General features: G+C 40.3%; 1 protein-coding gene across 1 annotated transcript in view; it reads left to right on the forward strand.

Moving 5' to 3' along the window:
* LOC126259677 (anaphase-promoting complex subunit 5) overlaps nucleotides 1–25283 on the forward strand; it is a 150916-nt gene that overhangs the window by 88657 nt on the left and 36976 nt on the right. The window contains exons 4-8 of the mRNA XM_049956630.1: nucleotides 11763–11994; nucleotides 20011–20170; nucleotides 24637–24824; nucleotides 24940–25054; nucleotides 25142–25270. Coding sequence (XP_049812587.1) covers nucleotides 11763–11994; nucleotides 20011–20170; nucleotides 24637–24824; nucleotides 24940–25054; nucleotides 25142–25270 — 824 coding nt within the window. The remainder of the gene's footprint in view (nucleotides 1–11762; nucleotides 11995–20010; nucleotides 20171–24636; nucleotides 24825–24939; nucleotides 25055–25141; nucleotides 25271–25283) is intronic.

Below are 25283 nucleotides of genomic sequence, written 5' to 3' on the forward strand. Positions count from 1 at the left end.
TTTCGAGATGGCAGAGTTGGAGGAGCAACATGTCTGCATTAAATTTTGCATAAAACTCAAAAAAACTTTCACAGAGACACACCAAATGATGCAGGAAGCCTATGTTAACGAGTACTGAAGCCATACTCGATGTGAAGAATGGTTCACACAGTTTAAAAATGGCCATACAGAAGTTGAAGATGACTCTTGTTCAGGATGCCCTTTGACGTTTACTGATGATGCTCATGTCAGGAACATTAAAAAAATTGTGCGTGCCATTCAAAGACTGTCTGTCCAAGAGATTACAGAAGAATGTAACATTTTAGTTGGATCAAGTCATGAAATCCTGACACAGCATCTTAGAATGCATCATGTTGCCGCCAAGTTCATCCCACAGCTCATGAGTCAAGACCAGAAAGACCTTTGCCTCCAAATCTGTGGAGAGCTATTGGATCATGCAAATGAGAACGATATGTTCCTTAAGAGAATTATAACTGGTGATGAGATGTGGGTCTATGGTTATGATGTTGAGACCATGGTTCAGTCTTTGCAGTTGGTTGGGAAACATTCACCAAGACGAAAACCAGGTTGTCAGGTCAGGTCAAGTCAATTGTCAGAGTCATGCTGATGGTTATCTTTAGCTTTGAAGCATTAGTTCATCATGAATTCATTGCAACAGGGACAAACTGTTAATCGATGGTACTGTCTCAATGCCTGTGAGAAAATGTGAGAAGAAAACGGACTGAAATGTGGTGAGACAATTCATGGCTCTTGCATCACGATAATGCATCCGCACATTCATTCATGTTAGTGTGTGACCGTTGCACAAAAAACGAAATCACTGTTCTGCCTCATTCTCCGTACTCTCCAGACCTGACCCTGCAGACTTTTTTTTATTTTTTATTTTCATAGTTGAAAACCGTGTTGAAAGGACTAAGATTTGCTATGATAGATGAGATAAAAGAATGTTCGCAGATGGTGCTTCGCGCATTCCAGCAAGAGCCATACCAAGACTGCTTGCGGAAGTGGAAACAGTGTTGGGAGCATTATATCAATTGTGAAGGAGAGTATTTTGAAGGTGACCATTCACAATAAGCAAGAGGTAAGCATAGAAAAATTTTGTGGACAAAGTTCTGGAATTTTTTGAACAGAACTTGTATAATTGTGCTTTTGGCAATAAGTGTAGGTGTGCTACCGAGTCAAATGCTTTCAGAAATCAAGCAATACTGCATCTACCTGACTCTCTTGGTCCAAAACTTTCAGTATGCCATGAGAGAAAAGTGTGAGTTGTGTTTCACATGATCAACGTTTTCAAAAAAATGGCTCTGAGCACTATGGGACTTAACATCGTTGGTCATCAGTCCCGTAGAACTTAGAACTACTTAAACCTAACTAACCTAAGGACATCACACAACATCCAGCCATCACGAGGCAGAGAAAATCCCTGACCCCACCAGGAAGCGAGAACGCTACCACATGACCACGAGCTGCGGGCAAACGTTTTCAAAATCTTTGCTGGTTGGCAGAGGTCATTCTGTTCAAGATACCTCATTATGTTTCAGCTCAAAATATCTTCTAAGATTCTACAACAAATCTGTGTCAAGGATACTGGACAGTGGTTTTTTATATCACTTCTACCACCCTTTTTGTAGACAGATGTGACCTGCGCCTTTTTCAAGAGTTGGACATGGTTTTTTGTTCGAGCGAACTACGATGGATTATAGTTAGAAGAGGGGATAACTCAGCTGCAAATTCAATGTAGAATCTGACAGGGATTCCATTGGGCCCTGGAGCTTTGTCCAATTTCAACGATTTCAGCTTGTTCTCAACATCACTGGCACTAATACTAATTTCACTCATCTTTTCAGTAGTAGGAGGATTAAATTGGGGCAATTTTCCTGGATTTTCTTTGTAAAAGACTGTTTGGAAACGGAGTTAATCATTTCAGCTTTAGCTTTTTTCTACCCTCAATTTCAGTTCCTATCTCATTCGCTAGCACCTGAACACTAACTTTGGTGCCATTAACAGCCTTTACATACGACAAGGTTTTTGATGGGTTCTGTGAAAGATCATTCGACAGTATTCTGCTATGGTAGTCATTGAAGACATCATGAATTACTCTCTTGACAGCCAAACACATTTCATTCAGCATCTCTCTGTCCATAGCCCTATGCTTTGTTTTACACTTATTATGCAGTAGTATCTGTTTCTTTGGAAGTTTCTTTACAGTGACAGCATACCATGGAGGTTTCCTCTCATTATGAACTGTTCTTCTGGGTACATATCTATCCAGTGCATGGCCAACTATTTTTTAAACTTGAGCCAAATGTTCCTCTACATCCTCCTGCCCTGTGCTGAAAGTTTAAAGTTCCTCATTGAGATACAACACTACTGATTTTTCATCGAGTTTACTGAACATATATATCTTTCTGCTTGTTTTAGTTGTTCTTTGTACTTTGTTAATAATTGTCGCCATGGATGTGTCATGTTTATTGATATGAGTTTTGATGTGGACATCCTCAAAGAGGTCAGGTCTGTTTGTTGCAGTTAAATCCAATATATACCCATCTTAAGTGAGGTTCGTATCTACCTGTTCTAGATAGTTTTCAGAGAGTGCATTTAGTAAAGTTCCACGAGATGTCTTATCACAGCCACCACTAACAAAGCAGTAATTTTCCCAATTAATTGTTGGACAGTTAAAGTCTCCACCAATGATTATAGTATGATTGGGGAACTTACATACAAGTGAACTAAGGTTTTCTCTCAAGGTTTTGGTTACATCAGGAGATGAGTCTGTTGTGTTATAAAAGGATCCAATTATCATTTTATGCCCACTCCTGATGCTGAGTCTTGCCCAAACAGTCTCACATGCAGCTTCAATTTCTACCTCAGTGGATTTGAGTTGCTTGTCTACTGTGACAAATACACCAATTCCATTTCCCATTTACACATCCTTTTGATATACACTTAAAGTTTCCCCAAAAATCTCCCTGTTATCAATTTCAGCTGTACCTAGTATTATGTGAGCTTCACTGCTTTTCATAAGCGCTTCAAACTCTGGCACTTCGTTGCAAATGCTTCGGTAGTTTACCATTAGGATTTTAGTACTCTCATCTGTGAGAGGCATTTCTTTTGATCCTACACTGATACTTTTGGGTTTCCTACAGCTGTTGTTATTTGGTTTGGATGGAAAGCTGTCTTTTTTTAAAAAAAAAAAAAAACACACCTTTTGTGCACCCCACACACAGTCAGTTACCTAAGTAGCTGCCTCTGATGTATAGTGCACATCTTACCCATTCAGTGGGACCCTGCTGTTCGCAGCCTAGCTCGTCGCAGAAATTTTGAAATTTCTCGTTCACTTATTCAACTCGACTCAGAACCAAAAGGCCACAATCGGTGGAGGGATATTACAGCACAGAAGAGGGCAAAATGAAGGAAATAGTCATCTATCAGAGATTTTTTTAAAACCTCAGCCCTTTAATCCTTTTTGGTATGCCTGGCTCTTCACATGTGTGTTAATCATACATGCTGGATGTACAATCCAGATTGTTTCCTGTTTTCTGTAATAATTTTTGAAGGGTACATTATTTGCATAACAAACACTTACAACTAGCATGTATTACATAAGAAGTCAGAAAATATTAATAATATTGCTACATAAGGGGATTTTGATTGGTATAGGTAAGGGGATTTTGATTGGTATAGGTGGGGTAGGAAGAGAAAGTGTAGAGACTTCCATCCTATCCAGCGTTTTTGTTATCCGACTTTATCTTCTGCCACATTAAGCCAGGTAGTCGAAAATCTGCTCCTTATGTCCATTTTGACAGTCACTACTTCTAACTCATCAAATGCTCCATTCTACATAGACTGGGCATCCGTGACAATTGTATCTGCTCCATCACTGAATCCTTGAAAACCTGTACCGAAAACCTCTTTCAGTCTTACCTCTCCAGCAACTACCCCACAGATACTGCCCACAAACAAATCTCCTGAGCAGTATTTTCCTCAGCTTCTGACAAATACAGCTTCCACTTAAAAACAAAAAGCACCTCAGAAGCACCACCCATACCACCCAGCTCTATCCAGACATTGAACACCACAATACATCAATACGTTACTTCCCCAAGGCTATGAATTTCTCAAGTCAAGCACTGAAATAAAGTTACTCCTCCCCAAAAATCTTTCCCACACCACTCACTCTCACTTCGTGCCACACTACTAACTTCCACGTTCAAATCACATGATGTCCACAGTTAATTATTCCTATCCAGGGCCACTCTGTCTGCATTTGTTCCATTTTAAAACCTTCCCCATTAATCTACCTCTGCCACTTACTACAGCCCCCTCACTAGCAAAGTGTACACCAAAAGTAAAGCAACTTGTGGAATGATGCATGTGTGTACCAGATAACATTTGTTCACTGCACAGAGTTTTATGTATGTAGCAGTGACCACAACTAAACTAGTTGGGGTAAGTGTATAACTGTTATTTCTTTTGACAATACTATGAAAAGGATAAATTGCGGAAATGTTGAGTCTCAGAGAGGCACAACAAAAAGACTACTAAACACGTAAGCTTTCGGCCAGAAGGCCTTCTTCTCATAACATATGCACGCACACACATTCATGGAAATTCAACTCAAACACATGTGACCACTGGCTGTGGCTGCCGAGGCCAGACTGTGGGCAACTGTGCATGATGGGAGAAGCAGTCTGGGTGGTGGGGGTAAGGAGGAGGCTGTGGCAGGGAGGGAAAAGGAGAGCAGGGTACAAGTGGGGGACAGTAAAGTGCCTACAAGGACGAAGTGGAAAGAGGGTGGGGCAACTAGGTGCAGTCAGGCGGTTAGATGGAGGTTGGGGTGGGGGCACAAATGGAGAGAAGTAAAAAGACGTGTGTGGGTGCACTTGTGGAATAGAAGGCTGTGGACTGGGAAAAACAGAAGGGATAGGTGGGTGAAGGGCACCAACTAACTTTTCTATTGTTACTGTTCTCCATCCATACCCTGCTAACCCCCTCCCTCCCCACCCTAGCTTCCTCCTTACCTCCACCACCGGGATTGCTTCTCCCATAATCCACAGTTTCTTGCCGTCTGGTCTTGGTAGCCAGAGACAATGGTCATGTGTGTGTGTGGTTTTCAGAAGAATGCCTTCTGGCCAGAAGCTTGTGCGTTTAGTAGGCTTTTTGTTGTGCCTGTCTGCAGCTCAAAACTTCTGCTATATGTTGAGTAGCAATGTATCGTGCATACACGCACGCGCGCGCGCACACACGCACGCGCGCGCGCACACACGCACGCACGCACGCGCACACACACACACACACACACACACACACACACACACACACACACACACACACAGACAGAGAGAGAGAGAGAGAGAGAGAGAGAGAGAGAGAGTTTTTTCTCATCTCCTTTTCTGCTAGTCTCCTTGTTCTTTTAGGTCTCACAACAGGTAAGTTCCTCTCAGAGGAAACAACTAACAGTTCTGAAAACTAAGGTAGTTTTTTGTACTTCTATGCGTATGTGTAGGCAGTATTGGAATTTCACCTCCTGAAGGTATGTACTGGCCCGACATTCTATAACTGTAGTTTTATCAAGTGAATTTACCCTTGTCATACAATTATTTTATACTTAATATTTTGTGTGTAACATCATGTAAATAAAGTAAATCCTCACTAATTTGGAATTCATGATAATTCAGACTCATTGCAAAATGAAATGCTACCATATTGTATCGGACATCTCTTGCACTCAGTTCATTCCTTGTAAAATTTTAAAATACATCCCCTCCCTTCCCATTCACTTCACTTGTATGTGATAATGAGTAATTTATGTATCATTCTCGATTACAAGCACACAACAAAAAAAGCCTGCTCAGTTTACTTGCTGAAGCCTGTATGATGAAGAAATCCCATATTAATAATCACTTATAAGTATGTTAAAGAGACATACTGGACAATACAGTAACTGAAGTAAGTGAATGTTAGGAGTAAATACAGATCCCTTTAGTATATAAAATAAAATGAGAGCACATGTTAAAATCTAAGCCGCTGCTGCTACCCACAGTGTTATGAAAGAGTCTCTCATCGGCAAGTTGATTTTTTATGACATCAAGAAAAATTACTATAAAATTTCGTACTTTGTGCTAAAACAAGATGAACTAAAAGGAAAACAAAATGAGGAGCTGCATCGTAAGGGACCACTGTGGATGTTACCCCATGGCAAAAACAGGCTTCAATGTTAGTATGGGATGGCTATTCAGATTCTATGATCAGCACAATATCTCTAACACAGAAGCATGTGTGGCAGTTTAAGTGCAGATGTTGCAATTGTAAAGAATTCAACTGTTTCAGAAGAGCAAAATTTGTCTTTGGATGCATCAACTTTGTAGACATTAATCCATATTACCAAAAATATTATCTTACACTAAAAGAGACGTAATAGCAAGCGATAAAAGAACAGACTACAAAAAAAGTCACAACCACAATAAGTACCTTCTTTTATCCATTAACAATGGATATTGACAATGAAAATATTTCTACGGCATCAGCATCAGGCAGTTATGCCTCTTTAACTGCTGTGGACCACATCATTGTAGATGCAGACAACAGCAGGAAACAATTGCTGATTTATATACCATTCTACAGTAAATATAGCACATAAATTTCCAATATAGTGCAGAATTCAATTTTTTTTAAATAAATACAGTAATATTACAACAGTACAGTATGTATGAAGCTCGTTTAATGTAACCTTTGAATATTTATTCCATCTTTAATTTATTTAATTCTGTTGTTCATTACTGTGATATCATTACATTAGTCACTTTTTGCTGTACACTATTTCACATAATATTACAGCTCATGTAATTTTCTTATCTCGTTTTTATTAGATTGCATTTTTCTCTGTCTGTATGTCAAGTACAAATATTGATTTTAAACTAACTTCCCTATAAGCTAGAGCTAGAGACTTGAAACTTCAACATAGTGCAGAGCTGGATTACAATGAAATATTAATTCACTTTCTTATCGGGTGTGTGGTGGAGGGTACTTTGTGTACCATAGTCATTTCCCCGTTTTCCGGCTCTAGTCGCAAATGGTTGGGGGTAAGTCTCTGTGAGCTCAAATCTTTAACTAACTTTTATGTTCACTATCTTTTTGTGAATATAATAGAGGGCTTTACAAATGTCTGCTTGTGTCTGTATATGTGCGGGTGGCTATGTGAGTGTGTGCGAGTGTATACCTGTCCTTTTTTCCCCCTAAGGTAAGTCTTTCCGCTCCCGGGATTGGAATGACTCCTTACCCTCTCCCTTAAAATCCACATCCTTTCGTCTTTCCCTCTCCATCCTTCTTTCCTGACGAAGCAACCGTTGGTTGTGAAAGCTTGAATTTTGTGTGTGTGTTTGTTTGTGTGTCTATCAACATGCCAACGCTTTCGTCTGGTAAGTTACATCATCTTTGTTTTTAGATCTATCTTTTTGTGAGATATACATAGGAGGAGGCGATGTATTGGTTAACTCAGATGAAGAGAAACTGAAATAAACGTGAAATTTACCACATATCTCTGTTGTAATCTCATCAAAATGTTTGGAAATTATTGAAAAATTTCACACACACACACACACACACACACACACACACACACACACACACACACAAGACAAAAAAGCAGAAGTAACTATTTAAATAAAAATCAGTTTTTCATATAGCATAATTTTACATCATACTTAAAAATGCAAACTAAATTTCTCCTAGTCCCACACAGATTGTTAACCCGATACAGATAGTCTTGAAAATGTGTTAATTATGAATTTTTAATAGATATGAAAGCACCTTAAAGATTTAAAATGAAAAACATGGGATGCATTAAATGCATACATGATGATGCATGAATTGTTAACCTCCTTACTATTATATATTGCATGTGCCCCACATTTTTTTCTTTTAAATCTTACAAGTATTTCCATAGTTATTAGAAATTCACAGTAACAAAGTTTCAGGACTATGTGTATGATGATAGGAATCTGTATGGAACTGAGAGACATTATGAACTTCCAGCAAGCTGGAGTAATTGCAGAGCACCAATTTTGTTAATCAGTACAACAGAAAGACAGCCAATGTTACAAATGTCACTTTTATTTACTGGAGACTAGTTTCAAGTCAGGGCCCATTTTCAGATCATCCATGTAGTCAAAATGGTAATTCCCAAAATATAAGAACCATGTCAAGATAACAAACGTACACATATAACAAAGTGCAAATGAACAGTTACAGAGCATACAGATATCTTTTCATCCTGGCGTGGTTTTCATATTTTGGGAAATGCCATTTTGATTGTGTGGATGATTCAAAAATGGGTCCCAACCCAAAGCAATTCAACAAGTAAATAAAATCAACATTTGTAACTTTGGTTGTTTCTCCATTGTACTAAGAGAAATTATTACTTTTTAGTCAGATTTAAAAATGTGGCATATTAAAAACAGAATTTTATTAAAATAATTGTTATTTAATTACTACATGCACTGTAAGTTGTAATCCTTTTTATGGCATCAGATAACTATTTCAGAAAACATTTCTCTAATTTGGGATTTCATATATTCAGACTGGGAATCACTCCAGTTAGTGTGAGCTAGTTAAGGTTTCACTATAATTATCACAGAAACGTATACAAGGTGTGATCAAAAAGTAATGGGAATTTTTTAATTTTGCATGAATATCTGATTTTCAGTTTTTTTTTATCTTGTTGCTACACATGTTCCTGATTTATGTTTTTGAGTATTTAGTTTATTGTTGACAGTCAAAAACACTATGCATATTTTAGAGTGCTCGATAAATTTTTACTTTTGAGCCTGGGGGAGGGGGGGAAGCACCTCTTGCAAATGCAATGACATGTGAAGGTTCTTCTCACTGTTTTCTTCGATTAGAAAGGAATACTGCATTAGGGGTTCCTACCTTATGCTCATATAGTCAGTAAGTGATACTACTTGGAAGTTACGCGCCATTTATGTGAAGCAATCTGGAGAAAGCAACTAGAGTTGTGGCAAAACCAATGTAGGAATTGGATCACAATAGTGCTCCCCCTCTTATGTCAGTGCATTTTGTGATTTTTTGGCAAAAAACTGTTATATTGCCTGAGCCACTGTATTCGCTGGACGTGACTCCCTGTGACTTCTTTCTATTCCTGAGGCTGAAGAGAATCATTAAAGATGTTGTTTTGCCACCATTTATGAGATAAAAAGAGAATCACTTAAGGAGCTGAACAGCATAGTGTAAAGTGAGTTCCAGAAGTGCTTCTAAGATTGGAAAAAGTGCTGGCGCAGGTGTATTATATCTGAGGGGTTTACTTTGAAGGGGTCCTTCAGAATTTAAATGATGATAATTTCATCAATGAGCCATGTTTATTGTCTGCCTTTTGTGACTAGAGAATGCAGCAAACAGGGTATCTTGCTGTACATGACAGATTTTAAAATTTGTGAAGCTCGTAGTGAAGACTGAGAACATTCTGTCTCAAAATTTCAGTGCCGTGAAATAATCACAATGATTAAATTAGTAAATGACTCCAAAGCAGTTTACTATTTGCAACAAAAGTTGGTTTTATTCAGCATTTCACTATGGCTGCGATGGATGTAAACTAGTCTTCAGAAATACATGTAATTAAAACTAAAACATCATCATACACATTGACATGCACCAACAGCATATTTTCACTAAACGAATGTCAGATCGCTTCATTATTTGGTATTTTCCCAATGCGAAATTTTAATTACATGTATTTTTGAAGAAGTCTAGTTTACATCCATCACAACCATAGTCAAATGTTGAATAAAACCACCTTTTGTTGCAACTGGTTGGCAGCTTTCAATTCATTTACTGATCTCTAACCATTGCTGAAGTGCAGATGTGGTTAGAATATTAAAAATAATGATTAAGTTACAATATTAAGAGGCATGCCAAGACAAAATGTGGTTATTTGTACAGTAATTCTGTGAATATAGTATGAAGTCTGTAAAGTCATACTAGTGTCTCTTAAATTCTATCACAAACTAGCTACAGTTATGTTGGTGTAGATGGGAGGGATCTATGTCAAATTGGTCCTATTGTCTCAGAATAATGTATCAGTTTCTTAGTATGAAAATAAAAATTAATAATATGTCACACTTTATGGCAATCTGCTTTGAATTAGGTTGCTTTGTAATTAACGAACAGATGCTGTGGTGTTCCCGTGTCAGATATTTGATGTGCTATGAAAAATATTGTATCTGATGATCAAATATGGTGCAGAGGATGGGAATGAGCACATATTAATTTTTGTCATAGTTGCTTAAATTAGACAGTTTACTTAGTTATATCTTCCTGACTAAAACACCATGATCAGTATATGAAACTGTTCCCTAACTTTTCTTCACTGACTGCAGGAAGCATCTTCAGAGGTAAAACGACAACTTGATCAGGTGCTCTTTATAGAGCTGTAAATGGAACCCCACCATTTGTAACATGATGGTGATTCCTTAATTGTATTTAGATGGCACCATTGTTATTGATTAAAAGTAAGTGATTGTTATTTTATCAGCTTAAATTCGACGTTTCTATTTTGTCTAATGGAACACATTTTTCCTTTCTGTTAAAATTATTTCAGTGTTTGTATACTTCTATGGCCTCTCTGTATGTGCGCACGTGATTATGTCTTCTTGATACTTATCAGTAGTATCAACCCAAAAATGCAATTTACATTGGAAAAGAGAACACTGGACAACTTAATTTTTCTGGAAGTGTCTGTAATTAAAAAAGAACGGCACTTTGGGCCATACATTGTACAGAAAAGCTACAGTCACTAATTATACGCACACATAAGGACTCCAACCATCACCTAAAATCAACAAGATGTGTAACTAAAACCTTCATGGATAGGGCCAGTAAAATTTGTGAGCTAATCTAATTACAAGATGAGCTCAATCACTTAGTCAGCTTTCAAGAAAAATCATTACACCAGTAATGAAGTGATCAGGCACGCACTATCCAAGAGGAGAGAAAGCCAGAACTAATGAGGAACAGTGGTTGCCAAATGGGAAAGGTTTCCTCCCATTTATTAACAAAGTTACAATCACATTGGGAAAGTGTTGGCCGAGTATGGGGTTGAAACTATCTTTACATCCACCAAGAAGATAAAAGATGTTCGGCATCTGTGAGCAATACCTGGGCGATGTAAAATTCCTTGTAATTGTGAGTGAATGTACGTTGAAACCATAAGAAGAAGTGGTGATACCTATTTTCCAAACTAAAGGAGCTGTCACCTGGGGCATACTGACAAATCAGCCATAGCAAAACATATTTTCCAAGATAGAAACCATGTGAAAAAATTCCAAGAGGTGAACATTTTAACAAAGAATGTCTTATCATGGGCACATGTATAGAGACGCCACAGATATCTACAAAAATCATAATAATTTTAATAGAAAAGATGATGTTAAGCCCGATAAAATATGGATGTCAACTTTGCACCAACAGAATGACAATTGATTACTTTTAATTGAGGACGATGGTGGCATCCAGAGATAATTATGCATCCAGAGATAATTATGCAATCAGTAAACCTGAGGAATGGTGGTGCCCTTGATGCAATTGATTTTTTTTAACTTCAAAGATGTCACTTGCAATCAGAGATAAGACATTAGGAAATAGTTTTATATATTGACCACAGCCTCTCAGCCTGTAAGTTTTAACTGAAGTAGACTGAACACTGTCCATCAGTGTGGCGTATTTATTTATGTACATATTTTGTGTTCCAGGGCTTTACTTGAGACGCATCATATTGCACTTTGAGAAACTTTCATTCTCCCAGGTTGTATCAGTCTACCAGGTGTTCAAGGAGTATTGTCAAGGAGCATTTTCTGGCCGACTGACTGTAGAAAGTATAGACAGCTCTGTCTCTTGTCAGACAACTTTTGATACTCCTGTGACCCCTCTCGGTACTAAAGGACCTAGAGCAAATTTTGAGGACATAAGCCTCAAGGATATTGGGTAAACAATAGAATATATTTTCTTATTATTCCTGTGTTTGTTACATCAGGGGTTTTGGAGTCGAGTTCATGACTTTTGTGCAGTTATAATTTTTTGATGTTTGTCTTCTGTTCCCACATGTAAGCTCACAAATCTCTCATGAGTATGTGTGTAGCAAGCATGGGCTCAGAGAGACGGCATTTCTTGTTACCCCATGCCGCACTGCCTCCTTCCCATCCCCTCCATTCCCTTCCCCCTGTCTATTCTGCCCTTCCGATCCATGAAAAGTGGTTGTTTCTTTTTGTGCAGACTGTATTCGACCAAGGCCTGCAAATTTGGCCGTTCTTCCAATCCCATACCCTACATTAAATAATCATTTTTGGCTAATAAACTTTGGTTCCTGTTAGCACAGGTGACACACAAACTTTGAAATTTTTGATCAGTAGCATGATTTGTGAGGGTTAGGTTGCTCAATATGGCATGCATGCCACCAGGTGTGCTGCTGGCATGTGTGATATACACATGTGCCCAAAACTCAGTATGGTAGCCAACACATTGTGGGGTGTCTTAAAGTACTTGTATGGTTGTAGTCCACTGACCACACAGGTAATGCACTATTGGTGTCTGAGATGTCAGCTCACTGTGAATGCGTAGCAGAATCAGTTCAATTTAACGCAGAAAGATTCAGTCCCAAGGCATTTGCTTCCTTAGCATTGGAGAATCAAGGTGAAACAACAGCAACACAATATTTTGTCTTTACCAGAACAGATGCACAGTACGTGATTTAAAAAAGAAAAACACCTTGTTCTTTGTAGAACAAATGAAAGACGAGTACAATGAAGTTGCGTCAACAGATATATAGAGAAATGAAGCTACATTAATCAGGTCACCACCTGCCCAATTGTGAGTGCTACTGTTATGTAACCAACTTCATGATATATTGGTCAGAAGTGCACTTCATAAGACCTTCTAACTGGTGTATGGGATGGTTTTTCATTTTGACATTTCATTCCAATGGATGAAACACAGAGAGTTCACTAAGTCCACAGGATCCAGAAGGCCTAAAAGATAAGAGGCATTCATTCTGACCTTTAAATATTCACTCTCAGAAAAATGAAAATAGTTATCTAGCATTGTGGTTTCAGACTGCCTCTGATGCAACATTTCAAATGCATGATCTTTGGCCCTGTCATAACACCGCTGTACGAGCAAACCAATCAGTGTAGATTGTGATGATACACGAAAATACTCCATATCAAAAACAAGTGCTTCGTATTCTTTCTAAGTATCAAGTTACAGTTAATTCTGACATTTACATTCTGTACACATTGCATCACATTTTTCACAAGTAACAACCAATGTATCACTTACAACAAGAACTTGTCCTTCTCCAACACTAGGCCCAAATGGTCTCATAAGTGTGACTCAGGAGAAAAAACAGCAGATTATTCTGTCGTATTACCCTTTCTAATCTGCAGCAAGGACCTCAGCCACTTCCTTAACGGAGCAGTATCCTATAGGACAGATTTCTCTTGGCTACTACAGTGCCCCAGCCTGTGCAGCATTTTTTCCCTCCCATGCTGCATGGCTATCCTCTTGTTATTCCTTTTCCCTCTCCCTTGGCAAACATGTCTGGGGTGTTTTTGGGAATGTGTTCCATTTTTTCAGTAGCTGACATAAGAACAGTCCCACCACTGTCTTTCATTCCTCGTTTCCTTACTTCATTCACCTTCTCCTATCCTTCCTAAGTTTCAGCGTTTATGGCTCCTCTTTTTCTTCTTCCTCCCTCTGCACCCCTAAAGGCCAGCCCACACGTCTGACACGTATGTGTTACCCAGTCTGGTAACACTTAATTCCCAGCCCCGGGTCGACAGTTAGGAATCGCACATACCCCCTGGTACAGGCCAGGCCCAGGGAGGAGTGATTGCCTGAGCTCCTTCATCTTTCCAAATTGCCAATTGGTCCCTCTGTTGGGTGTTCTGGAAGTGTGACCTGAGGTGCAAAAAATCACCTAAGGCAGGTGAGCCACCCTCTGAACAGGGCCCCCAGTTGGAAGGAGCGCGCCATTGGAGATGCTGGCAATCATGGAGAATTTTCTCACAATGAGCCAATCATCATCTTTGCAGGCCACGTCTACCAGATGTAAACGGAATGAAGCTCCCAATTCAAAGACCTTCCCAGCTACTTCAGAGATCCTCAAGGTTTCACGTACTGAAGACAGTCAGTCCTTTGCAATGGAAATCCATTTCTTATTCAGAAAGGTGTTGATACAAGTGCTGGCCCTGTGAAATCCTGCTGTTGTTTACAAAATGGCACTTTGCTTTTGGAGACTACTTCTGATTCTGAAGCAAAACAACCGCTTCGCTTCTCAGCGGCTACCCTGTTTGTGTCAAGGCCCACAGATCTCTATATTCTTCCAGAAGTGTTATTTATACTAGGCTGCTCGATGGTCTGACCAAAGCAGAAACCCAAATGTACCTCTTTGGACCTATGCTTCTGCACTGCCCAGCTTTCCTATCATCTCGAATGGTCCGTTCTCTCTGACACATACTCGAGTGACCATTTCCCGCTTGCTGACTCCTAGCCCACCTATGTGCACACCCATATCCATTTGCTGACTCCTACCCCACCTACGTGCATACCCAAATGGCAGCTTACTAAGGACAGCTGGAGGCTTTGCTCCTCCCTAGCAACCTTCAACGAGTACCATTTCCCCGGTTTGATCACCAGGTAGAATATCTTACAAACATTATCCTTTCTGCTGCAAAACGTTGCATTCCTCACACTTCCTCTTTACCACACCATGTCCTGGTCCCTTGGTGGACTAAGGCATGCCGCAACACGATTTGTCTGTGGAAACGTGCTCTCTGCATTTTTAACTATCATCCTATGATGACAAACTGCATTCAGTATAAACAGTTGCATGCACAGTGTCTTCACATTCTTCGGGATAACAAAAAAGCTAGCTGTATTTCATTAGATAGTTCTTTTAATAGTTCCACTCTCTCTTCCATCGTGTGGGCCAACCTCTGTTGGCTCTCTGGGACCAAGATCCATTCTCCAATTTCCAGCCTGACAGTAGCAGAGGACCCTATTGCTATATCCAACACCTTGGGCTGCTATTTTGCGGAGCTTTCAAGCTCCTCCCACTATCACCCTACCTTTCTCCATTGGAAACGAGCAGAGAAGGCTTGGGCAGTCTTTTCTTCTCAGAGTCGTGAGTGTTACAATGCCGCCTTTACTGTGGGGGAGCTAGATCCTGCTCTCACTTCATACCAATCCTCTGCCCCAGAGCCAGACGATATTCACATTCAGATGTTGCAGCACCTTTCTCTTGCGGGCAAGCACTTTCTGCTTCATGTGTACAACCACATCTGGGCAGGGGGTATGCTTCCCAGTCACTGGCGTGAAGCCTCTGTCATACCCATACCTAAGCCTGGTAAAGACAAACACCTTCCTTCTAGCTACTGCCCCATTTCTCTCACCAGCTGTGTTTGCAAGGTGATGGAATGTATGATTCATGCCTGGTTGGTATGGTGGCTCAAGTCTCTTAATTTACTAACCACTGTGTTGTGTGCATTTCGAGCATGCCCTTGACCATCTCATCACTGTCCAACCATGTCATGGATGGTTTTATGTGGAAATCCCAGACCGTGGCTGAGTTTTTCAATTTAGAGAAAACCTGTGACACCTGCTAGAGGACTGGTATCATCCATACTCTCTACAAGTGGGGCTTCCATGGCGGCATGCCCTGTTCCATGAGTAATTTTTAAGGGATTGAGTTTTCAAGATATGTGTTGGTTCTGCCTTGTCAGACACCTTTTTCCAGGAAAACAGTGTGCCTCAGGCTTCCATCCTGAGTGTCGTCCTGTTTGCTATTGCCGTTAACCCTATAATGGCCTGTCTCCAGCCGGGCATCTCTGGCTCTCTTTTCGTTGATGATTTTGCCTCCTATTGCAGTTCTCCACAGACTTGTCTCATTGAGCGGCATCTTCAGCAATGTTTTTACTCATGGAGCATCGACAATGGCTTTCGTTTTTCCACTGACAAAACCATTTGTATAAATTTTTGGCAGCGCAGTTGGTTTCTTCCAGCATCTTTACATCTTGGGCCTGTTGCTCTTCCATTTGTTAAAACTACGAAATTCCTGGGGCCCATACTCGATAGGAAACTTTCTTGGTCCTCCCAAGTCTTACCTAGCCACCCACTGTACATGGTCCCTCAGTGTTCTACTTGTCGCAAGTGGTACTTCCTGGGGAGCAGATCACACCACCCTCCTCCATTTGTACCGGTCCCGTGTCCATTCGAAACTAGACTATGAGTGTTTCGTTTATGCATTTGCACATCCATCCTTCTTATGCCGTCTCAATACTATCCATCATTGTGGCATCCATTTGGCCACTGGCGTGTTTTACACTAGCCCAGTTGAGAGTCTGTATGCAGAAGCTGCCGAACTACCACTGTCATATCGCCATGCCGTTTGCCACGTGTGGCCACCCGTCCTATGCCTCCTCCTTCGATAACTCCTTTGACCGCCAGTATGGTGTGCGTCCCTCTTCTCTGTTATCTCCTGGCGTTCACTTTCGGCTCTTGCTCCAGCAGCTTAACTTCACGCTACCAACAACTTTCCCGGTGGGTAAGAATCCTTCACCACCTTGGCTTCGTGCGGCTGCCCATGTTCACCTTGACCTGTATTCACTTCCAAGGAAACTACTCTAGCCTCGCTCTATCACTGTAAGTTTCACCACCTTCGCACAGAACTTCGCGATAGTGCCTTTGTGCTCACTGATGGCTCTCCGACTGACCATGGTGTCAGGTGTGCCTTCGTCATTGGCACCGACGTTTTTCGTTATCGGCCTCTGGAGTCTTTACAGCAGAGTTCTTCTCCCTGTATCAGGCCAGGCAGTACATCTGGTGACACAGGCTTTTCAATTGCGTCATGTGATCCGACTCTCTCAGTGCCCTTCAAAGCCTCTGTGTGCTGTACACCAACCATACCTTAGTTCAACGGGTCCGGGAAAACTGTCACTTGCTCACTCGTGATGGAGTCAAAGTGATGTTTATGTTGGTTTCTGGTCACGTCGGTCTGTCAGGAAACAAGACCTCTCACACTGTTACCAAGGCTACAGTCCTCGTACCTCAGTCCGCTAGTTCTTACATTCTCTCCGATGATCCCTGTGTTGCCATCTGGCAGCAGGTGGTGTTACCTTATTTCCACATCCCTATTTTTAGCTGTCTTCTCTTCCATCAATTGGAATTAAAGAGTAGTCATTTTTAATTCCTCTCTTTGTCTTTGTGTTCTATAGTTCTGGCATGGGTGTGTATGATCCTAGTTGTTTTTTGGACCCTAAAACAAAACAAAAACAAGGACTACACTTATTGACTCTTCGGGGTTTCCTGTCATATCTGTTCAGTATATGGCTCTCAGTTTTGCCGCTGCATCATTTTGTGTAAATCCCACCATGTTTCTTCGAGGCAACTGCAAGACAACAGGAAATGGTGACTGCTGGGGAGTAAGTTGCTACTTGCTAGCAGTAACCAAAACCACCACCTTACATTGTCGATCAGTTGCCTTAAAGAAATATTGGGGGGGGTTACACAATGTGATCCAGTGTCAGACCTGAGAGCCATAAATTGATCCTCATATTGTCTTCAACAAACTTTGAACCCAGGTCTACTGTCTAATTAAAATGCAGAGGAAGGAGTGTTGCGAAAGATTTGTAACTATTGTGGTGACAAGTGTCTCTTCCTGTTGTATATTGGACAAATTACACAGTATTGATGGCTATCTGTAGAATGCTGGAATATCTATCAAGATGCCATCATTCTGATCATAAACCCTCTTGCTATGCATCTAGCAACACACTTAACGTGAATCTCTGAAAGTTACACTCCTGCCTTCCAACTTCGTAAAGGCCAATGGAGAGGACTTATTCAATTCTCAGCTACCAGAACCATACCATGACTAATGCAATGAATGGAAACTCCACCTTCATTGGTGCAATTCCATACATGGCCAGGTAGTGATCCTGTACATGTCTGGATACTGTATTGTTTATCCTTAATAAAATACAGTGGTCATATTCTTGCACTTTTTAATCACATGTGGCATAACCTCCTCAGTGGGCTAGAGGCATAATTAGCCTAATTTTGGAACCAAAAGAAAACTTCAGATGTTGGACAGTTATCTACTCATATGCTTTACAAATATTTTATGCAAGTGGTTCAAATGATTTGTGAACTAATGAGTGATGTGTTGTCTCAAAACGAAATTACACTGTGAATTCTGAGAAGGTTGGTGTACAAATGACCATCTGACCATCTAATTTGTGTGGCATCTGCCACCAGAATGGGCTTCACCCCCCCCCCCCCCCCCATGTGAAAGTGTAGGACACAGGCATCACATGACAGCTTCATATTGTTCATTGTGGAGTTTCAGAGGTGCCCTCCTGATTTTTATCTGGAATTTTTTTGTCTTAACAGTCATTCTGTGTTCCAATTGGCACTTTTCACACTCTTCCCCACACACAAGAAAATTGAGTTTCTCAAGGCTTCATTTGAGTATAACCATTCTTTAAGTTAACTGACTTATAGATGCCATGGGCTCTCTACAGTCTCACCTTCCCTAAATGTTGAAAACTTTTGCATCTGTAATAGATCTTCAAACATGAGTTGTGGAAAGCTATTGACAGGGTCCAATTAGGGAGGCGCAATCTTGGGCCCTCGCCTATGGCTTCCATTTCACTACTTTCACAACATGTGTGATGCACTACTGCATTTGCTGAACATTGTATCCACTACTGGACCTTCATTTACGTAATGAGATGCTTAAGTAATAAAGATGTATCACTTTCTAGGACTAGTAGTCAGTGCTATTATCTTATCTTAGTCATTTTATCTGATGACTGCTTCATGTACTCCATTGTAAACAGAAGTTTCAAACAGAACTTAATATACTACAGTGTCTCGCCAACACTTCCTGGGACATCTTTTGGACACTCATCATAAGTAGTCTCTTCACAAAGGTAGGAATAAAGCCGTGTTTCTTTTTCAGTATTTTTAAATACAGTATTGGTAACCATGTCAAGGGGGGGGGGGGGCAACTAATGTTGATACTGCTGCAATGTGAAATATAATCTACATTAAAGTTTCATTAATTTTGTCTCTTTATTGATTTAATACCATAGTCTCAACAGTACTACAGTTTGCTCAGTGTAGCTAATTAACATCAGAACATTTTTTGTTGGAAGAATTGACAAAAACTGTTACTGAAAATCAAACAACAGTGATTACACCACATCCTCAAGTATATGAAAAAACAAAACAACAGAATCAGTTCTTATGAAAATACTAGTAAAATATATTAAACGTATAGCATATTAAATTACTAAACATAATAAAATTTGATGTTACTTGTGATTATGCGAGCAGGAGGATTAAGATTGCCAGTGTCAACAATTTTTTGATGCGGTAATAATCCTTGTATGGGTTTAATGATTCCAACTAGTACCTAACCATACTGGCCATGTATTTTGCTTCAAAGACCATCTGAACCACCATATGCTTTTCCCATTTAAAAGGACAGAACTCTGACAAAAATTCCTTTGGCATCCTCATGTTAGGCCATCAACAATCCATTATTTCCGAACTACATGTGACCTGCCTGCATCCTCTCAAATGATCATTCTCATGAACACCCCCTCGGAAGGTCCATTTCCCACAACTTCATCTAGATCACTTGTACATTCCAAAAGACATTACTGATCCATCTGTTCTATATCTATTGTTTCATTCAATGGTGAGAGATTTCTGAGTTTGGAAATTACGCACTACTGTGAAACTAGTTGTATATTCATTTCTAAAGTAGAGGTACTTGAAGCAAATAGAAAAGAAAGAGAGGGAACATCATTGTCAATGGAATACACCATGTATACTATGTATGATATAGCTTTCAGTTTTTAGTCCTTAAGGTAAATTATATATATTTTTACATCTAGCCACACAAAAATTTAATCTTCATCACTCTGTTTAACTCAGGTCCATGAACAGTGTTTACTGGTCACGCAGACAAGCTGAGCTCTTCATTGCACAGCAGGCATCGCTTATGCAGAATAATGAGACAGCAGCACTTTCCCCATCTCGCCTGCAGGAACAGATTAGAAAGCTACTGCAGACTAATCCGGACTATGCAGAAGCGGTAAATTGCTATTGGTTGTCAGCAGAATTTTAAAAAAATGTAAAGTTAAGATTTGTTAGTGAACCCCTGTTTCAGACTCTTGAGTATTGTGACAACTGATTCATTCTTGTTATTCATCAAACACTATTACATTCACTGTATAACCGTGCCATTTGTAAATATATTGGGCTATTTTACTGCATTTTAGTAAATTTCAAGTGTCTCCATTAGTGGGCTATAATTAATAGCTAATTCAAACTGTTAGCTAACAGGCGTGACTTGTTGAACCATTTCTGTCACTTAAACCAAATTGCAACAGTATTTAAATTTTTAACCTGGATCTCCAGTTACTGTAATACAGTTTATACAGGGTGTTACAAAAAGGTACGGCCAAACTTTCAGGAAACATTCCTCACACACAAAGAAAGAAAATATGTTATGTGGACATGTGTCCGGAAACGTTTACTTTCCATGTTAGAGCTAATTTTATTACTTCTCTTCAAATCACATTAATCATGGAATGGAAACACACAGCAACAGAACGTACCAGCATGACTTCAAACACAATGAGATTTTCACTCTGCAGCGGAGTGTGCACTGATATGAAACTTCCTGGCAGATTAAAACTGTGTGCCCGACCGAGACTCGAACTCGGGACCTTTGCCTTTCGCGGGCAAGTGCTCTTCCAATTGAGCTACCCAAGCACGACTCACGCCCTGTCCTCACAGCTTTACTTCTGCCAGTATCTCGTCCTTAAGTTGTTGTCCGTGACTGTATCAAGCACAGGTGAGAGCTCTGATTCTGAGTTTCATTCCTTTTGACAATTCCAGTCCATTCAGACCTTGCCATATATCTTCTATGAGTGTCTTAAGCCTTTTATATATCTTAGGATAGTTGTGCAGAGTTCAGCAATGTTGGAAAAATGCTGAAAATTAGTCAAGTCACTGTACATACAGTGTCCCATCTAAATTCCAACTTCCCCCACTGTTGCTGTTGTCGGCTACTGCAGAAGTCAGTACTGATGCAAGGCAAAGGTCCCGAGTTGGAGTCTCAGTCGGGCACACAGTTTTAATCTGCCAGGAAGTTTCATGACTTCAAACATGTTGTTACAGGAAATGTTCAAAATGTCCTCCGTTAGCGAGGATACATGCGTCCACCCTCCGTCGCATGGAATCCCTGATGCGCTGATGCAGCCCTGGAGAATGGCGTATTGTATCACAGCTGTCCACAATACGAGCATGAAGAGTCTCTACATTTGGTACCGGGGTTGCGTAGACAAGAGCTTTCAAATGCCCCCATAAATGAAAGTCAGGAGGGTTGAGGTCAGGAGAGCGTGGAGGCCATGGAATTGGTCCGCCTCTACCAATCCATCGGTCACCGAATCTGTTGTTGAGAAGCGTACGAACACTTCGACTGAAATGTGCAGGAGCTCCATCATGCATGAACCACATGTTGTGTCGTACTTGTAAAGGCACATGTTCTAGCAGCACAGGTAGAGTATCCGATATGAAATCATGATAACGTGCTCCATTGAGCGTAGGTGGAAGAACATGGGGCCCAATCAAGACGTCACCAACAATGCCTGCCCAAAAGTTCACAGAAAATCTGTGTTGATGACGTGATTGCACAATTGCGTGCGGATTCTCGTCAGCCCACACATCTTGACTGTGAAAACTTACAATTTGGTCATGTTGGAATGAAGCCTCATCCGTAAAGAGAACATTTGCACTGAAACGAGGATTGACACATTGTTGGATGAACCATTCGCAGAAGTGTACCCGTGGATGCCAATCAGCTGCTGATAGTGCCTGCACACGCTGTACATGGTATGGAAACAACTGGTTCTCCCTTAGCACTCTCTATACAGTGACGTGGTCAGCGTTAGCTTGTACAGCAGCAACTTCTCTGACGCTGACATTAGGGTTATCGTCAAATGCACGAAGAATTGCCTCATCCATTGCAGGTGTCCTCGTCGTTCTAGGTCTTCCCCAGTCGCGAGTCATAGGCTGGAATTTTCCGTGCTTCCTAAGACGCCGATCAATTGCTTCGAACGTCTTGGTGTCGGGACACCTTCATTCTGGAAATCTGTCTCGATGCAAACGTACCACGCCACGACTATTGCCCCGTGCTAATCCATACATCAAATGGGCATCTGCCAACTCCGCATTTTTAAACATTGCACTGACTGCAAAACCATGTTCGTGATGAACACTAACCTGTTGATGCTACGTACTGATGTGCTTGATATTAGTACTGTAGAGCAATGAGTCGCATGTCAATACAAGCACCGAAGTCAACATTACCTACCTTCAATTGGGCCACTGGCGGTGAATCGAGGAAGTACAGTACATACTGACGAAACTAAAATGAGCTCTAACATGGAAGTTAAGCGTTTCCGGACACATGTCCACGTAACATCTTTTCTTTATTTGTGTGTGAGGAATGTTTCCTGAAAGTTTGGCCGTACCTTTTTGTAACACCGTGTATATTGTGGTGTGTCAGGCATGTAAATTCCTCTCTGTTCCAAATATACCAGCATACCACACTGTTGCTCATCCATCCCTGGAATGCCTTATCTCCAATTGTCCATGAGTGACAAAGCCATTCGTGATCTGCATGCAGTGTGTGCTAGCATCACTTTTGTGTGGAGTGAGTACAGCCCCAAATCCAGGGTTTTAACTGCCTGCCACCCTGGTTACTTCAGAGGCCCAAATTAATTTTAGATTTAGTGCAGTACAGGAGAGGCTGCTCTCCTGCATGTGTTTTTAATGCATTATTTTATGACAATTTATCTGAGCATCACAACTCTGTGGCTGGATATAAGCTTGAGTCTGAATGGGGACTCCATTGGTTACTCTGGTGTTTTTCCGTAATTTTTGCAAGATCCAGCTGCCTCAAGACCTTACTGCTTTTGGCACAGAATTATACATGATCTTGTGCGCACTGGAGCAGATGAGACGTGTTTTGACTGCTAAATTCTGTGCCTGTTCTGACCCCCTTTGTGCCTTCACACTCTACAACGCTTGTAGCAAGCAAATAAAATAGTCCAGAACATCTAGAACACTCTCCTCCACCTACAAAGGCTGGGGACGAAGGTATCTTTCTCTTGGGTGCCAAGGCATGTGGGTATTAAGGTGAATGAAAGGGCAGATGTATCAGCCAAGAAGTCCTAATCCTCAGATACTTCAGTGGGCAGTCGCCCTACACGATTTCACCTCGCTGTTGAGGCACAGAGTCATATGTCAATGGGAAGACGAGCGGCTGGTAATAAAAGACAATACGCTGCATCTAGTAAAGTTCACCGTGGCCATGGTGTACCTCCTTTCAGTCAAACAAGTGGGGTGAGGCCCTTCTCACTTGCCCTCGCATAGACCCCAGCCTGAGTGGGCATTTGTGGGTTTGGGGCTCTCAGCAACAATTGTCCAGCTCGTTCCCTAAAATTTTAGTATGCTGTTTTTAATGTGTTATCAAGAGGGCTATCTCATCCGTGGTTTTTTTCTTTTTTATAAATGATCAGCCAGCCACATATTCCTCTGAATCTATTTTAGTTTTCCTCTGGTCTTACATAGATTTACTTAAGTTTTAAAAAATCTGAACAATTCTAATGCTGTCTTTCATGATGTGAGCTACTGTGAGCGGGTTATCATGGATGAGATTGGGGGAAAGTGAATGCAGTTTCATATCAGATTGCTTTTTCTCGCCTTTTCTCCATTTTAACTGCATTTGTTTCCACTAATTTTGTATGGGCGCTGATGACCCCATCATTGAGCACCCCTAACCCAGAAGTGCCCCCAACCCAGAAGGGCGTTGCCCACTCCCCACCCCCAAAAGGGCACACAGTTTCTATGACTATTGTGGATAATAGTTTAGTGTTGGTTAAACACTGCTTATGTGCAGTCGAGAACATAGATTGGAGAGACAATCACAGTATAAATGTGGGTAAAAATTTCCAAACTGCTTTATAAATAAGATAGGCATGTAATTAACAAGCGCACAAGATTTCTAATAAACTCCAAACATATCCAACGTAATTCTGGTTAGCAGTCCAAGCAGGCCAGTTTTACAGATGCACAATTTTTTATGTTGAAGAAACAGCATTTATTTAACAAAAATTACTACACAAAAATACTACAAAGTGGCATTGCACTGTATGGGACATGACCCTCAGTTAAGAAATCAAATACCAGTAGCAATCTTCATAATAACAAAGGATTTAGTGTAGAGACTTTATTATTCTACTTGAGTGTATTACAATAGCAAGCAGGACCTATGTAGCCTAAATCATTATGATTTATCAACCTTGCTGTGTTTGTAAAGCCAAATGGATGAATGAGAACAATACATACATAGCTGTTTATTTGTTTATGTTTAATATTTTATTGTAGATTTGCCAAATGTTGGTTAATGATCTTATTTTTATTTCATCTTTTTTTTTAATTTTCAAATTATTAGAATTGCCAAACTGATTTTTCTTTAATGATTTGCAGCATTATTTGAGTTACCTGAACTGTGCCCGAGTGAATGAATTTTGTGGAGCTGTTGATAGTTTGTTTCATTGCTTTGACAGAAATACCAATACAAATGATAGCAAAACAAATAATCAAGATGAGAAAAACAGAGGATTCAGATTTGCTGCTCTGAATTTAACCATACTCTACGCACACTTTGGCTATAGGTGTGTGTACATTAGAATTTGGAATCACTAACAGGAAAGCAGAAACTTTTTCACTTTCTACTTTTACTTACAAATATTATGTAAATGTCATGTAATAATTTCAGCCATTTTGTAGGAAAGAGGCACTGTCAGCACTAAAGGAAGCAATTATGTTAGCTCAGGAGGCTAATGATAATATTTGTCTACAACATGCTCTTGCTTGGCTCTACAATTTGAGTGATGAAAATAAGGTTTGTGAGCTGCAAAATGTTTTTGTTTTAGTAACTTTATGTTACACTGGCATGATTGCAATGATTGATTTGTCTTTACTTTGACAGGATATTTTAATAGCACGATCTATAGCAAAAAGTAGTGACTTGTCTCTGAGTTACCTAACATCACTTGGCATCCAGTCATTTGCCCAATATGCAGCAGTCACTGCTGGGAAACCCTCTTTGGTTTTTGAAGTAAGTATGAGAT

Source organism: Schistocerca nitens, chromosome 5 (genome assembly GCF_023898315.1).
Source record: "Schistocerca nitens isolate TAMUIC-IGC-003100 chromosome 5, iqSchNite1.1, whole genome shotgun sequence".
Classification (NCBI taxonomy): domain Eukaryota; kingdom Metazoa; phylum Arthropoda; class Insecta; order Orthoptera; family Acrididae; genus Schistocerca; species Schistocerca nitens.